The 17,328-nt window shown below is 41.2% G+C and overlaps 1 protein-coding gene across 5 annotated transcripts in view; it reads right to left on the reverse strand.

Moving 5' to 3' along the window:
- The window catches only part of LOC123759261 (WAS/WASL-interacting protein family member 2), a 150,212-nt gene that overhangs the window by 46,267 nt on the left and 86,617 nt on the right, over positions 1 to 17,328 (reverse strand). The window contains exon 1 of one of the 5 annotated variants that reach the window (XM_045744235.2): positions 1 to 267. This exon is cut by the window's left edge and continues 190 nt beyond it. The exons of the other annotated variants lie outside the window; for them this stretch is intronic. Within the exon in view, the coding sequence (XP_045600191.2) occupies positions 1 to 252 (252 nt within the window). The 5' untranslated portion in view covers positions 253 to 267. Of the gene's footprint in view, positions 268 to 17,328 lie in introns of those variants that run through there. 5 annotated transcript variants of the gene reach the window in all.

Genomic DNA, 17,328 nt, shown 5'->3' on the forward strand with positions numbered 1-17,328 from the left:
CGTCAGCCTTCGACGTCTGGTTAAATCCGTGTCCGAACTGCGCATATGAGGATGAATGGACGCCAAACCCAGCTCCTCTTCGTGATACCGGCCACTTTTAGCCAAATCCGACTGATCACTACACGATAATGATTGTATAGGCGGCAATTCTTCTGCTCTGAATCTACTCGCGTACCGAGGCCTCCTGGGCACCCGTCGTCTCTTACCATGGCCCTGGTCACTAGTGATGGGAGCGGGAGCCTTCTTGGGCATGGTGGCGGACGACCTGCAGAGCGAGGGTCGTGGTTCATGACCAGTCACCCGTTACCACACATCATACACCCACTTCCATCACCAGTTATATATATATATATATATACTGCCTGGATACACTTTATTAACTAAAACACTGAATTTCCGGTGCAAGATTGTTATTTAAGTTTTCAGTGTTGCAGTTCTGGTACAAAATGTAAATGTTCTATCACACGACCATTTCTGCATTTAGGTACAGAAAACGAACACAGTAAAATATCCGCGAAGCTTATCGGTGCAACAGGTAAATATGAGAGTGGAGGGCGTGAGGCAGCCGCAGGTGTCAACGGCAGTGTGTGGTGTGACTGGGCTCAAGACCCACCCAGCTCACTCCTCGCAAGACTCTCCACCCTCACCACCACCTCCGCCAGAGGGCACTGTAACCACCCGTGTCTCACGGCTATATATACCTAGTCCTAGAAGTCAAAACAACTCTGAATAATATTTCCAATTCGATAAGTTATATAATAAAAGTTTATTACATCCCATGAGATTACTTTCCACTCAAAGTTTGGTAATATTCGTTTATTTTTGTTTTCCAAATCTACGACAAATCCATAAACAATGTTCCGAAAACCCTCGAGCAAATCATATCTCAGTAGTACAAAACACGAGTTGTCAAGAGTATATAATGGAACAAACTGGGAAGCGGCGTACACCACGTAACTGTGGCCAGAGGTTAGTGTGTATAGGCCTGACAGAGGTCTCAAACATTATACCAATAGAAAACGAGCAGCAAAATTGAAAATTATATAAAATTAACTTCCGCAATTAAATAATTCTACTGACAAACATGTGAGTATTTGAGCTATATATTTCGCGCTATAGAAAACAAATATAATTTGTTAGTATACAAAAGTCCGCAAACTGTTTGATTACACTCAAGTAAAAGGGAGAGACTTCGCTAATACTGACTTGTCACCCGAGGCGTCAGGCGGTAACTGGCAGTCATGACTTACAGAGAGCGGGTGATACCACCACGACACCAGTCGCCATAATACATAAGTTACATTTCTGGGAATTACAATAATCCACACATTCAAAGCACTATATCGGATTAAAAGTTATTTAATTCATTAACCATTATGACCTTTATCTCCCCACTCGATACATGCTAATATCTGTAGACTAAGCAAGCATCAGGAGGGAGGACCACCCTTCACCCTTAATATGCATGTAATCAGGATTTTATGAACAAAAGAAAATCCTAAGCTTGGTTAACTAATAATCCCTTACGAGTCGCTTAATGTATAGTTCAATACTCGAGTGTATACAGTAAACTAGCACCCGAGGTTCACCACGTCTGTACACCCTCGCCCTACAAGTTTACGTGCGGGGAAATAATTGCCAAAACTCTCACTGTAAATGACAAGACGAGAGTGACTGTGAGCAGCGTCTTGCGTGTCGATACACGGGTCACGAGGAGTGAACTACCTTGGAGGAATTTGCAAGTGACGTAACGAAGTAATTCAGGCCAGGGGTCAAGGACGTGGGGGTTAGAAGCGGCCTTGCGTGTTCACCTACCACGGCGCCGACCTCATCATTACCTGAAATAGGCTACTTGGACCTGACGTTAAATGACGTTGGTAGGTTAACTTAGGTTTTAATATTCAAGTCGGAGTATGTAATTAAGGTCGTATAGTCCGTGTTCTAGTGACAACCTTACAGTATAATCCTTGGCACTCCTTAGGTTAAGCCTCCACGCGAATTATCCTTTACACAGATCATCCTGCTGCATACGTTAATCCTGAACACATGTCAAGATTTAGCCGGTGTTTTCTGTATACTGAGGATACTTAACTGTAACGTGGCTGAAAACACACTACCTACCTTCCCCTCTGTCTATCTTCAAGTCCAGGACGGGCAAAAACATCGTCATCTTCCTTCCACATATTTGTATTGGTATACTTATGCACGGTATACAGAGGGGAAAGGCCGTACACTGCGCACCACATGCCCGTCACGCGTTACAGACTCGCGAATATGAACTCCGTCACTGTACACGATGTACGGGCTGTTTGGACAAATTCTGCCCATATATCGTAAAGAATAGTCTTCTGGGTCACAAAACAAACATGACGCAGCCAAACGTTGCTTTGACCCAGTTTCTGGCGCTGCCTTGAGGTCGCTCGCGTCCTCTCGCTTAATAACGTCGTATATGTCACGGAATCTTACTAAACCGTCAGAAGTAACACGTATTAATAACTATTAAAGCACTAATATTGCCCACTGGACTCTTTACGAGTTGGGGCGTTGCTATAGCGTTCGCGGTCTCTGGCGAGGCAAACAGTCCCAGAAAACGAGCTGCATGAATTCAGAACACGAAGAACAGTAATGGGTTTCCTCATTGTATGTGCTTCCACTTTCCCCCCCCCCCTTCAACACCTTTGTGTATTCCTCCTTGGCTTCGTGTAGACTTTCAAACTTCATATAACAAAATGGCTCCACCCAAACACCTTCTGGAATTCGAATCCAGCGCCAGCTCCTCCCCCCGCGGTCTGCCAGCTTTCCCCAACATTGAAATGTTTACATATTTAAGATTAGAATATATTAAGACATTAACAACATTTTCATGTGTATCCGAACACGTGTTACTGCTCGTTGTGACAAATATTCGAACACGCGTCACAGGTGAGAGAACGCGGGAAAGAAGAACGCGAGCGAGCGCTCACACTGAGTGGTGTACACTACACTGACTGACCCCAGCTGAGAGCACCTGCACCGCGGCCACCAGCCAAGCTGCTCCAGATAGTAGAGCTTGGGAGCGTACGTTCCTTGACTGTGCGTGTGCAAGTCTCTATACTCACCCGTGGGTGCCCATGTGCCTGCGTATACTCGCCCCGTGCCTGCGTATACTCACCCGTGGCTGCCCGTGTGCCTGCGTATACTCACCCGTGGCTGCCCGTGTGCCTGCGTATACTCACCCGTGGCTGCCCGTGTGCCTGCGTATACTCACCCGTGGCTGCCCGTGTGCCTGCGTATACTCACCCGTGGCTGCCCGTGTGCCTGCGTATACTCACCCGTGGCTGCCCGTGTGCCTGCGTATACTCACCCGTGGCTGCCCGTGTGCCTGCGTATACTCACCCGTGGCTGCCCGTGTGCCTGCGTATACTCACCCGTGGCTGCCCATGTGCCTGCGTATACTCACCCGTGGCTGCCCATGTGCCTGCGTATACTCACCAGTGGCTGCCCACGTGTTTGCAAGTATACCCACCCGACTATAAGGTTTAAAATATATCTTCACAAATATAACACGAGGGAATTATCAGGGGAAAGCGCCAAGTCATTACGACTATATAGCACTTGTAAGGGGTCAGGATAAGGATTTGGGATGGGACGGGGGGGGGGGGGGGGGAGGAGGAATGGTGCCTGACCACTTGGACGGTTGGGGATTGAACGCCGACCTGCATGAAGCGAGATGAATGATTACACGTTTTTAGGAAAGACCTGGGTAAATACCGGTTTGGAACTAGGTTTGCTGGTTAATGGAACAAAAATACCAGTTAATGTACGTGGGATTGTTTCAAACGTTCGCCAGACAATTCAAGCGTATGCGTGTTCCCGTGCATGAATGCAATGATTTGTTGGTGTAGTATTATCCTGCCACCGTAATACTGTGGTCACTACTGCTGTACCCATCGACATTCATCCAACATCTTGGGTCAGTATAACCTCTGCTAGACTCTCAAACTTGAACATGTTTCTTCTTAAATCGTTCCACCACCTGCTCCCTCACCGAAGTCCATCCCCTTAGGGCGGTTGGGTACAGCGACCGTCATGGCTTCTTAGCGAGTCTACGTTCGATTCCCCGAAGCACTTGAAGTTAACAAAAATGTGCTCACTTATCCTTCTGTCTCTTAGGAGTGGTTGTCATACAGGTTTATCGCTTTCTCCTGATAATTACCTTACACTGAGGAAGTGTCTACTCCCATATATCTACGAGGTTGTTATGTCCCCTCTGGCCCTCTCGGTCCTGGTGCCAGAGCCTTCCACTTGTTTTTTTTGTCCGCCATCCGCATGCTCTCCAGTACCTTTTATGCCCTAATCATGTCTTTATTCACAGCTCAAACACGTCTAGTTAGGAAGCAGCACGCGTACGTGCAGACAGGACCCCGAGTGCATGCGTACGTGCACAGACAGGCGCCCGAGTGCATGCGTACGTGCACAGACAGGCGCCCGAGTGCGTGCGTACGTGCACAGACAGGCGCCCGAGTGCGTGCGTACGTGCACAGACAGGTGCCCGAGTGCGTGCGTACGTGCACACAGGCGCCCGAGTGCATGCGTACGTGCACAGACAGGCGCCCGAGTGCGTGCATACGTGCACAAACAGGTGCCTGTCTACATGCGCACGCGTGTTCATGCTGCGCACGACATGGGTGTAATTAGTGTAGAAAATGTCGTTCACGGTGAACTAAATTGTTGATCATCAAACTCAAGTGGGTTCAAGTATGAGGCGGAGTGTGTGTGTGTTGCCAGGGACAACACTATTGACCAGTGGCTTGGGAAATTTGCAAGACAAAGGGCGCCAAATTACCGGTAAGCACAGAGCGCCACCTAGGATAGCCTCTTGGGTATTAAAAGTGCTCGTATAAATTATCTTAAGTATTGCTCAAATCTCTTAATTACATTTTAGACTTCAAACTTTCCAACACTATCAAAACAAAGATAACGAAATATGTTTAATCCAGCAGGATGTTGGACACCCACACGACTGTACGTCCGCGCGTGTTTTTCTCGCACGCACGCAAAAGCACGCACGCACGTTCTCATACATACACACACACACACACACACACCGGTGGCTGTGTGGACAGCACGCTGTAAACGTAATCCTGTAGCCCGGGTTCGGTTCCCGGCGAGAAAACAAAATGGGAAGAGTTTCTTTCACCCTGATGCCGCTGTTACCTAGCAGTAAATACGTAGCTGGTAGTTAATCAACTGTTGTGGGATGTAGCCTGGGAGAAGGTCACTAGTTGGCTCGAGGAGCGGCCTCGGTAGTAGTGGAAAGTACGCCTACGCGTGTCCGTTTTGCTTTTTTCGAGGGACACGCGTAGGCGTACCTGTTTTTCGTTACAGTTTTGATGGGACACGCGTAGGCGTACCTGTTTTTCGTTACAGTTTTGATGGGACACATTCTGGCGTACCTGTTTTTCGTTACAGTTTTGATGGGACACGTTCTGGCGTACCTGTTTTTCGTTACAGTTTTGATGGGACACGTTCTGGCGTACCTGTTTTTCGTTACAGTTTTAAGGGGACACGTTCTGGCGTACCTGTTTTTCGTTACAGTTTTAAGGGGACACGTTCTGGCGTACCTGTTTTTCGTTACAGTTTTAAGGGGACACGTTCTGGCGTACCTGTTTTTCGTTACAGTTTTAAGGGGACACGTTCTGGCGTACCTGTTTTTCGTTGCAGTTTTGATGGGACACGTTCTGGCGTACCTGTTTTTCATCTCAGTTTTAAGGGGACACGTTCTGGCGTACCTGTTTTTCATCTCAGTTTTGATGGGACACGACTTGGCGTACCTGTTTTTCGTTGCAGTTTTAAGGGGACACGTTCTGGCGTACCTGTTTTTCATCTCAGTTTTGATGGGACACGACTTGGCGTACCTGTTTTTCGTTGCAGTTTTGATGGGACACGACTTGGCGTACCTGTTTTTCATCTCAGTTTTGATGGGACACGACTTGGCGTACCTGTTTTTCGTTGCAGTTTTGATGGGACACGACTTGGCCCCATGTTTTTTCGTTACCCCAGTGAGATTAAAGGGACACGACTTGGCCCCATGTTTTTTCGTTGCCCCAGTGAGCCATGCACAGGCATTGCTAATGGTCAATGACGTCATCAATTTACCTGGGGATTAAAAGGCCGGCTCCTGGCCCCATCATATTTCGCACAGGCATTGCTAATAGTCACCCCGTATTCTTCTTCCCTGAATAAGTCTGTTTTCTGTTATAGTATGTTTATTCCCATTTTTAATGTTTATAGCAAAGGGGGATTCAAATGCTGCCTTCTGTAAAGCCTAATGTGCAATGGCGTTAATCATTATAAGCTTGTTTTTCTCAATAAGGTATTGCCGTACTGTTTCCCATTGTCTAAGATCATTTTATAGCTAAGATTACATAATAATAACATAAGAAATGACTTCAAACCCTGTTTACAGAACCAGTATTTACCCAGGTCTTTTTCCTAAATCTAAATCTAAAACTTATTCCAATTTATGTCCATTGTTTCATGTTCTGTCTAGTGTTGATAATTTTAATAGTCTATTAATATTCCCCCTTTATCATGTCCATTCATTCACAGCTCTATCATGTCACCCCTATTTCTACTTCGTCATCGTTCTAGAGAATGTAATTTGAGCTTTGACAATCTTTCTTGAAGGATCGTTTATTATGCATAGGGCAAAAAATAATATGAAAAATCTGCCATCAGTCGTTTATATGAAAAAACAGAGCCCTGGGCATTGGTGATTTCAATGCGTGTTCAGTAGTAAACCAATATTGTCCTTAACCACATACACGTCTCACATTCGCTCAAAACATACCTCCCACACCTTACTGTGTCAAATAACAAATAAAAAAATCTCATTCAGTAAAAGCAAGCCTCTCATGTTTTAAAATAAGGCCTTCTGCGGCGCGAGGCGCGCTAAATGTGGATCCCAGGAGGTTCACACATAAGTGTGAACTCTTAATCTGGCTTAATACCTCACCTATACTCTGTGCTTCATCAGAGTTGATATTCAGCTACAATAGCTCGTATTTTCGCTCATTGCTTATATTTTCTGTTATTCATAAACCCGATCAAACCATCCGAACCCAACCTATCCTAACTTATTATATATAACAAACAAATACATTCTACAGAACAGTTATTGTTGTTGTTTAGTGACATCGTGAAAAGCGAGCTCAGGTATAGGGATAAGGTATTGATGGTCATTAGCATATAGGTGGGAAGGTATTACAGTACCTTACTGGTCAACTATGTATGACGTCACCAGACAACCAATGCGACCTTTGGCGTCCTACTGGCATGTGTATTTGATGTTATTAATAACAAATGACTAGACTAACCATCCCCACCTAACCTAATCAGAGGTATAAGAATATACATTTTAGTCATCCACAACTGTAATCATTATTCAGTGATAAGTTCAAAAGTATAACAGAAGCCCAAATGTCATACTGCAATTTAAGCAGAATCGTACATCTGGCAGCATAGCAGGTGAGCTGAACATAAGAATAAAGGTGACTGCAGAGGTCATATTGGCCCATACGAGGCAGCTCCTATATATTTCCACCCAATCTCATTCATGTCCACCCTATGCTTAAAACAACCAAGGGATCCCACTTAAAGTATTAGTTTACAATAATAGTTTTAATAAATAGCTCTTATTCTAGTTTTATACACAACAGCAATTATGAAAACCCTATATCTAGATATTCTACTATAATCCACAAGTAGTTACCACACATCTGGCAGTACAGCGGATTAGTGGCTGTGTTCATAGGCTAGTCAACTGTCCTCACATCCATCAAATAGATATCCAAATGTCGCACCTCAATTCATCCATCTAGCAACTCAGCTGGATGTTAGCCACTATATTCATAGGCTAATCATTTCTACACCTCAAAAAATCCTAGTCTTGCTACGCAAATCAGCTTACTTGTTTCTAAACCAACACTCGCAAATACAATCATGCATACCTACACATACTTCAAAACCTATGCATTCATAGAGAATAGCCTAGTTTTTGCCACCATTTCCCCATTAATCAGATGTAATTTATACCATACACACAGAAAATACTGCATTTACACACCAAATATGTCATTTATGCACAAAATATACTATTTACACTCAAAATATACCATCACATAAAAAAAATATGAGATTTTCATACAAAATATGTCAGTTGCAAACAAAAATATACCATTTACACAATATTGCATGTGCACTCAGAGTATGACATTTACACAAAGTACGGTATTTCGCACAAATATATCAAAATGCTTATACATTTAGACAATCAAAAATGCGCTTTAACTAAAATTACACAATTTCACAAACGTAATTTTCACAAAATACCCACACATTGTGTCATAAACCAAAATACACTTACACCATAAAGATCTATTTTATCAAATTACAGAGCTTACACAAAATACACAACTTTCACACACAAATACAGTTGCACCAGTTCCACTTCAACAAATTAAAAACACAACGTGCATAAATGCACTATTATCACAAAAATTATTACACAGTTTGTGTAATTATTTTACATCTTTGCACAATTAATACAAGAAAACTTGCTATATAATTACTCAGCTTGCACAATGACAATCAATACCCAAAGGTAAAAATAAACAATTCGTCCATATGCAATTACACAACATGCGCAATTAATACACAACTTATACAATATTACACATCTTTCATATTTATTACACACAACTTGCACAAATGCATATCTAGCACAAATACGTACAATACATAACTACCCCAAATATGAAAATACACAACTAGCATAAATACACGATTTACACAAATACAATTGCGACATTTACACAACTTGCTCAAAAATATAATCAACACACAACTTACCAAAATATGAACAATACATAACTAGCGCATATTCATTAAATACACAACTAAGCAATTTCCGCAAATACACATACAAAAACATATACAATTAATACAGACAACTTGCACAAAACAATACACAATTTATAGAAATATAATCAATACATAATTTCAATAATCATACAACATATGCAAAATACATAATCTGCACAATTAATACACAAGTATATTAATTGTGCTATATATGTACAAACACAACCAACTGGGTCAAACAATACACAATTTGCATGATATTTTTCTGGGTATATTTAGGACATTAATTATAATATGCTGAGTTTATCCAACTCCCCAAAAGTCAGAATTTCACATATAAAAATGTTTCTTATAACTTCCAATGAGCTCAATATATAACACATTCTTTTTCCATTAAGATATCAACATTATTAGTGCTAAACTATTCATCTAACATATGTCCACTGTTTTTATGTCTTATTAATACCTTCCTTGTTACATTCTCTCCAATCAGACCACCATATTTATGTATTTATTCAAACCATCTAACAGACTTATTTGTTCTAGCCTTAGTTATGTTAGGGCAGGTGGGGTTAGGTGGAGTCAGTATTTTCTATGATAATTTTAGACAAATTTGCTATATCTTATCAAAATGCATCCTGTTAAAACTTAAATTCATCTAAATCTATCAAAAATATACTTATACTACGCAATTTGACTAAATTCTACCTAACTAAACTTACTAAATATGAGCATCCCATATCCTCACATACAAGCCTATGTCGCCTCTGTCCATACATTATATGAGTCTGTCATATAGCACGAACCCCAAATAGGAAAATTTACACTATTTCATAAACATACTAGTTCATTACCCTAAGATATTATATAGGTCCTTCCCTACACGACCTCACCAAACCTGACCTAGCATATCCAACCCTGGATTTGGTAAAAGTTGGCGAAATGTATGCTATGCCACCTAAATTTCACCAAATTTAAGGCAATTTCCACCAAATATACCCAAATGTTGTGTATCATAGCATCGCCAAAGCCCATTTTCACCTATTCCATACTATCCTACACAACCTCACCTAACCTGACCTAGCATATCCAAACCTGGATTTGGTTAAAGTCGACGAAATTCATGCTATGCCACCTAAATTTGACCAAATATACCCAAATGTTTCATATCACAGCACTGCCAAAGCCCATTTTTACCTACATTTTCTCCTATTCCATCCTACCCTACGCAACCTTACCTAACCTATCCTAGCATATCCAAACCCAGATTTGGTTAAAGTCGGCAAAATTTAAGCTATCCCACCTAAATTCTAACTTATTTAAGGCAATTCCCACCAAATATATCCAAATGTTCTGTATCACAGCACTGCCAAAGCCCATTTTTTTACCTACATTTTCTCCTATACCATCCTACCCTACGCAACCTCACCTAACCTATCCTAGCATATCCAAACCTAGATTTGGTTAAAGTAGGCGAAATTTAAGTTATCCCATATAAATTTGACCTAATTTAAGACAATTTCCACCAAATATACCCAAAAATGTTTTGGAACATAGCACGGCCAAAGCTCATTTAGCTGAGTTTTCACCTATTCCAACCTGCCCTAGACAACCCTACCCATCCTCTCCTGGCATATCCAAACTCAGATTTGATTATAGTTGGCGAAATTTATGCCTTTCCAACCTAAATTTTACCTAATTTAAGCCAATTTCCACCGAATATACCCAAATGTTTTGTATCTAGCATAGTCAAAGTTTATTTTAGCTGAGTTTTCTCCTATTCCAACCTGCCCTAGACATCCCTACCCGGCCTCTCCTGGCATATCCAAAGTCAGATTTGATTATAGTTGGCAAAATTTATGCCTTTCCCACCTAAATTTTACCTAATTTATGCCAATTTCCACCGAATATACCCAAATGTTTTGTATCTTAGCATGGTCAAAGTTCATTTCACCCAAGTTTTTCACCTATTCCATCTTACCTTACACAGCCTTACCTAACCTGACCTAGCATATCCCAAGCTAGATTTGATTAGAGTTCGTGAAATTTATGCTTACTCACCTAAATTCAACCTAATTTAAGACAATTTCTACCAATATACCCAAAATAATTTGTTACATAGCTCAGCCAAAGACCATTTTACCCGAGTTTTCACATATTCCAACCTACCCTACATAGCCTTACCTATCCCTGACCTAGCAGATTTGATTAAAGTTGGGGAAATGTAAGCTATCGCCATCAAATTGGAGACAATTTCCACCAAATATGCCTAAATGTTGTGTATCATAGCACAGCCAAAAACCCATTTTACCCACATTTTCATCCATTCCATCTGAACCTGGACCTAGCCTCTGATACTACAAATACTCAGAGAAGTGATGTTTTTGGATATGTACCTAAATGCCCGTGCCTAACCTGCAAGAGTCTTGGAGCTTTTACCTATTTTTCTTCAAAAACTGAAGTTTTGGATATGAACCTATCCGCACTGTGCCTAACCTGCTAGGATCTTTGTTGAACATTGTAACCATATTCACAGAAAAGTGATGTTTTGGATATGGACCTAACAGACCCTCTCCTTAAAAACTTGGAACTGTGTTCAATATTGTAGATATAGTGTTGGGTATGTGTTTTGTTTTTACACATCAACCCAACCGTCCTGGACCTAACCTCCCTTCATCTAACTTCAAATTTATCGTAAATATGGAAGGACGTGTTATTTGTGCATCAACCCAACCGTCCTTGACCTAACCTCCATTTATCAAACTTCAAATTTATCATAAATATGGGAGGACCGTGTTATTTGTGCATCAACCCAGCCGTCCTGGGCCTAACCTCCCTTTATCTAACTTCAAATTTATTGTATTTATGGGAAGAAGGTGATGTTTATGCATCAACCCAACCTCCCTGGACCTAACCTCTGATACACGAATCTTGGTTCAACATTGCATCATACTCGTAGCATATTTTTTTCACATAATTCAACCATCCTCAACCTAACCTCTATTACCTGGGGGGAGGGAGGTTAATGGAAAATATGATAATAATGGGAATTTTCTCTACATCAGTTCAACTTAACCATCCTTAACCTGACCTTAGTTAGAAAGGGATATAACTCACCAAAACTATTTAATTACCATTTACCTTATTTTCCTTATCATAACCCATAACCAGAGGGTTTAGACCCCCCTTTACCTCGAAATTATACAATATATTTAAGGTAGGAATATATTTTCGCACATAAACCTATCATTCCCTAATTTAACCCTGTACTCTAATTTCGAGGTAAAGGGGGGTCTAAACCCTCTGGTTATGGGTTATGATAAGGAAAATAAGGTAAATGGTAATTAAATAGTTTTGGTGAGTTATATCCCTTTCTAACTAAGGTCAGGTTAAGGATGGCGGCGATGTCACACGGCCGTCAGCTGAGGAAGTCAAGGACGCCTCTTATCAGGCGAAAGATCAGGTGCATGAGGTAAAAGGAAAAATGAGCAATTTTCCTTCTTTCATTTCACAGAAAACGGAGGTGAGCCCAGTGAGACGGGTGTGGCCCGGATCAGGTGATCCCGCCACAACCTGTCGACCAGCCCGGCCCGCGAGGGTTACCACCACTCAGGAGAGTAAACGTCTGCTTGATGTTACCAGTGGTGAGGCTAAGGTAGCTGTGTGCAACTGTATTTGTGTGTGAAAATTGTGTATTTTGTGTAAGCTCTGTAATTTGATAAAATAGATCTTTATGGTGTAAGTGTATTTTGGTTTATGAGACAATGTGTGGGTATTTTGTGAAAATTACGTTTGTGAAATTGTGTAATTTTAGTTAAAGCGCATTTTTGATTGTCTAAATGTATAAGCATTTTGATATATTTGTGCGAAATACCGTACTTTGTGTAAATGTCATACTCTGAGTGCACATGCAATATTGTGTAAATGGTATATTTTTGTTTGCAACTGACATATTTTGTATGAAAATCTCATATTTTTTTTATGTGATGGTATATTTTGAGTGTAAATAGTATATTTTGTGCATAAATGACATATTTGGTGTGTAAATGCAGTATTTTCTGTGTGTATGGTATAAATTACATCTGATTAATGGGGAAATGGTGGCAAAAACTAGGCTATTCTCTATGAATGCATAGGTTTTGAAGTATGTGTAGGTATGCATGATTGTATTTGCGAGTGTTGGTTTAGAAACAAGTAAGCTGATTTGCGTAGCAAGACTAGGATTTTTTGAGGTGTAGAAATGATTAGCCTATGAATATAGTGGCTAACATCCAGCTGAGTTGCTAGATGGATGAATTGAGGTGCGACATTTGGATATCTATTTGATGGATGTGAGGACAGTTGACTAGCCTATGAACACAGCCACTAATCCGCTGTACTGCCAGATGTGTGGTAACTACTTGTGGATTATAGTAGAATATCTAGATATAGGGTTTTCATAATTGCTGTTGTGTATAAAACTAGAATAAGAGCTATTTATTAAAACTATTATTGTAAACTAATACTTTAAGTGGGATCCCTTGGTTGTTTTAAGCATAGGGTGGACATGAATGAGATTGGGTGGAAATATATAGGAGCTGCCTCGTATGGGCCAATATGACCTCTGCAGTCACCTTTATTCTTATGTTCAGCTCACCTGCTATGCTGCCAGATGTACGATTCTGCTTAAATTGCAGTATGACATTTGGGCTTCTGTTATACTTTTGAACTTATCACTGAATAATGATTACAGTTGTGGATGACTAAAATGTATATTCTTATACCTCTGATTAGGTTAGGTGGGGATGGTTAGTCTAGTCATTTTTGATTAATAACATCAAATACACATGCCAGTAGGACGCCAAAGGTCGCATTGGTTGTCTGGTGACGTCATACATAGTTGACCAGTAAGGTACTGTAATACCTTCCCACCTATATGCTAATGACCATCAATACCTTATCCCTATACCTGAGCTCGCTTTTCACGATGTCACTAAACAACAACAATAACTGTTCTGTAGAATGTATTTGTTTGTTATATATAATAAGTTAGGATAGGTTGGGTTCGGATGGTTTGATCGGGTTTATGAATAACAGAAAATATAAGCAATGAGCGAAAATACGAGCTATTGTAGCTGAATATCAACTCTGATGAAGCACAGAGTATAGGTGAGGTATTAAGCCAGATTAAGAGTTCACACTTATGTGTGAACCTCCTGGGATCCACATTTAGCGCGCCTCGCGCCGCAGAAGGCCTTATTTTAAAACATGAGAGGCTTGCTTTTACTGAATGAGATTTTTTTATTTGTTATTTGACACAGTAAGGTGTGGGAGGTATGTTTTGAGCGTATGTGAGACGTGTATGTGGTTAAGGACAATATTGGTTTACTACTGAACACGCATTGAAATCACCAATGCCCAGGGCTCTGTTTTTTCATATAAACGACTGATGGCAGATTTTTCATATTATTTTTTGCCCTATGCATAATAAACGATCCTTCAAGAAAGATTGTCAAAGCTCAAATTACATTCTCTAGAACGATGACGAAGTAGAAATAGGGGTGACATGATAGAGCTGTGAATGAATGGACATGATAAAGGGGGAATATTAATAGACTATTAAAATTATCAACACTAGACAGAACATGAAACAATGGACATAAATTGGAATAAGTTTTAGATTTAGATTTAGGAAAAAGACCTGGGTAAATACTGGTTCTGTAAACAGGGTTTGAAGTCATTTCTTATGTTATTATTATGTAATCTTAGCTATAAAATGATCTTAGACAATGGGAAACAGTACGGCAATACCTTATTGAGAAAAACAAGCTTATAATGATTAACGCCATTGCACATTAGGCTTTACAGAAGGCAGCATTTGAATCCCCCTTTGCTATAAACATTAAAAATGGGAATAAACATACTATAACAGAAAACAGACTTATTCAGGGAAGAAGAATACGGGGTGACTATTAGCAATGCCTGTGCGAAATACGATGGGGCCAGGAGCCGGCCTTTTAATCCCCAGGTAAATTGATGACGTCATTGACCATTAGCAATGCCTGTGCATGGCTCACTGGGGCAACGAAAAAACATGGGGCCAAGTCGTGTCCCTTTAATCTCACTGGGGTAACGAAAAAACATGGGGCCAAGTCGTGTCCCATCAAAACTGCAACGAAAAACAGGTACGCCAAGTCGTGTCCCATCAAAACTGAGATGAAAAACAGGTACGCCAAGTCGTGTCCCATCAAAACTGCAACGAAAAACAGGTACGCCAAGTCGTGTCCCATCAAAACTGAGATGAAAAACAGGTACGCCAGAACGTGTCCCCTTAAAACTGCAACGAAAAACAGGTACGCCAAGTCGTGTCCCATCAAAACTGAGATGAAAAACAGGTACGCCAGAACGTGTCCCCTTAAAACTGAGATGAAAAACAGGTACGCCAGAACGTGTCCCATCAAAACTGCAACGAAAAACAGGTACGCCAGAACGTGTCCCCTTAAAACTGTAACGAAAAACAGGTACGCCAGAACGTGTCCCCTTAAAACTGTAACGAAAAACAGGTACGCCAGAACGTGTCCCCTTAAAACTGTAACGAAAAACAGGTACGCCAGAACGTGTCCCCTTAAAACTGTAACGAAAAACAGGTACGCCAGAACGTGTCCCATCAAAACTAACGAAAAACAGGTACGCCAGAACGTGTCCCATCAAAACTGTAACGAAAAACAGGTACGCCTACGCGTGTCCCATCAAAACTGTAACGAAAAACAGGTACGCCAGAATGTGTCCCATCAAAACTGTAACGAAAAACAGGTACGCCTACGCGTGTCCCTCGAAAAAAGCAAAACGGACACGCGTAGGCGTACTTTCCACTACTCTCGGTAAGCCTAACAGACTTCCTGACCCCGACTGTGGTAAATCATTTACCAATTTTTTTGTTTAATTTCACTTCGTTATACTGTTTATTGCATCCATTAAGTATTTACCAGGTTCGTTGATCACGCCTCCAGCGGCGCCCGTCCGTCATGGCTCCACACTGGCGAGACCCGACCTTCACCATTTCCCCTGGCCTCCAAATTTCTTTGTCAACCGCAGTCACTGGAGTGGGAGACGACCTCGCCAGCGCCTCCACACTTGGCTCATACACTATGCCTCAATATGCACCTCCAATTCTCGAAGGAAAAAACCCACAAAGTGAGAGGTTTCATATCAAGAATTTTAAAATATCATCAAATTTATATTATTTCAATTTAGTCGCATCATGTCTAGTCAGTTTCAGGCCGATCCCAAAACAATGGTTTTTTGGTAATCCAGCAGCCTAACTCTCCGTTTATAAATGAACAACTTTACACACGCCTGTAGAGTCCTGATGTTCGGTCTCCCCCTAACTATGCTTCGCTCTTCATGTGTTCCAGGCGCACCTCGACATGTTTCACTAACGTACTGATAATACAAATATTGCGCCTCACTTACCTTAGGCCTAGCAACATAAAAATCGTGAATGTGCACGAGAAAAAAAATGATATAGAGCATGTTACAATTTACGAAGGCGTCCTTAGGGACGGCCGCAGCGTGTTACCACTTATGAATTACATTTCCTTCCTATAGTGCCAGGAAACACACACAACGAGCTCTATATAAACCCATGCCTAGCCAAAACAATGCCTGCCACTATTTCCCTTGCTAATTGTATTTGTAGAGCGTATGTCTCTAAACAATTTCCCCACAATTTTTTACAAGGACGACTGCGATCGTTGCTTCACGACCTTCCTTGACCTGCACACTAGACATCTAGTGTGCAGGTCAAGTCCTGCACACTAGACATTCCTAGTCCAAGGAATGCCTTTGACATTAAACTGACGTCATGCCGAGTGTGCTCGCCAGAATGACGAGAGCAGTTCTTCGTTTGATTAGACATTTATGTAACGGTCATCCGTACTGTTCCAATGTTAAAAGGTTAGTGCAAGTCTCTAACCAAGCATTCTCGGCCCTATTTAATGCATTGACAAATGTGCTACTAAACTGACTTGGGGAATTCTAAGGAACTCCTTATGAGCTATGCTGATATAATAATACATATCACTTGATATGTTAACATGCAACACTCCTAACTCTGTACTGGACATCCCGGAACCCAAGCCTAGTCATATTCGATCTCTGCAGAGAAAACTATATTGAATGGGAGGAGACAGAGGAGCTGCTGCTCGTAAAATGCGGCAATATAATGGATCTCTGCTTGACTATGCAATCATATTCACATACCTTGGCCTTGAGGTTTCCCTATTTAGCCAAGTTGTAACCAGACACTGTCGTCAGTATAGAGGCTCTGAGTTAAACGCTGTGGCTCGGTATCATTCAGTTTATAAACACCTGTTTACTGAGAATTATACTACTGTAATGTAGTATTGCCTTGGAAAATTTATGTATATGATTTATATTTTATTT

Source organism: Procambarus clarkii, chromosome 1 (assembly GCF_040958095.1).
Source record: "Procambarus clarkii isolate CNS0578487 chromosome 1, FALCON_Pclarkii_2.0, whole genome shotgun sequence".
Lineage (NCBI taxonomy): Eukaryota > Metazoa > Arthropoda > Malacostraca > Decapoda > Cambaridae > Procambarus > Procambarus clarkii.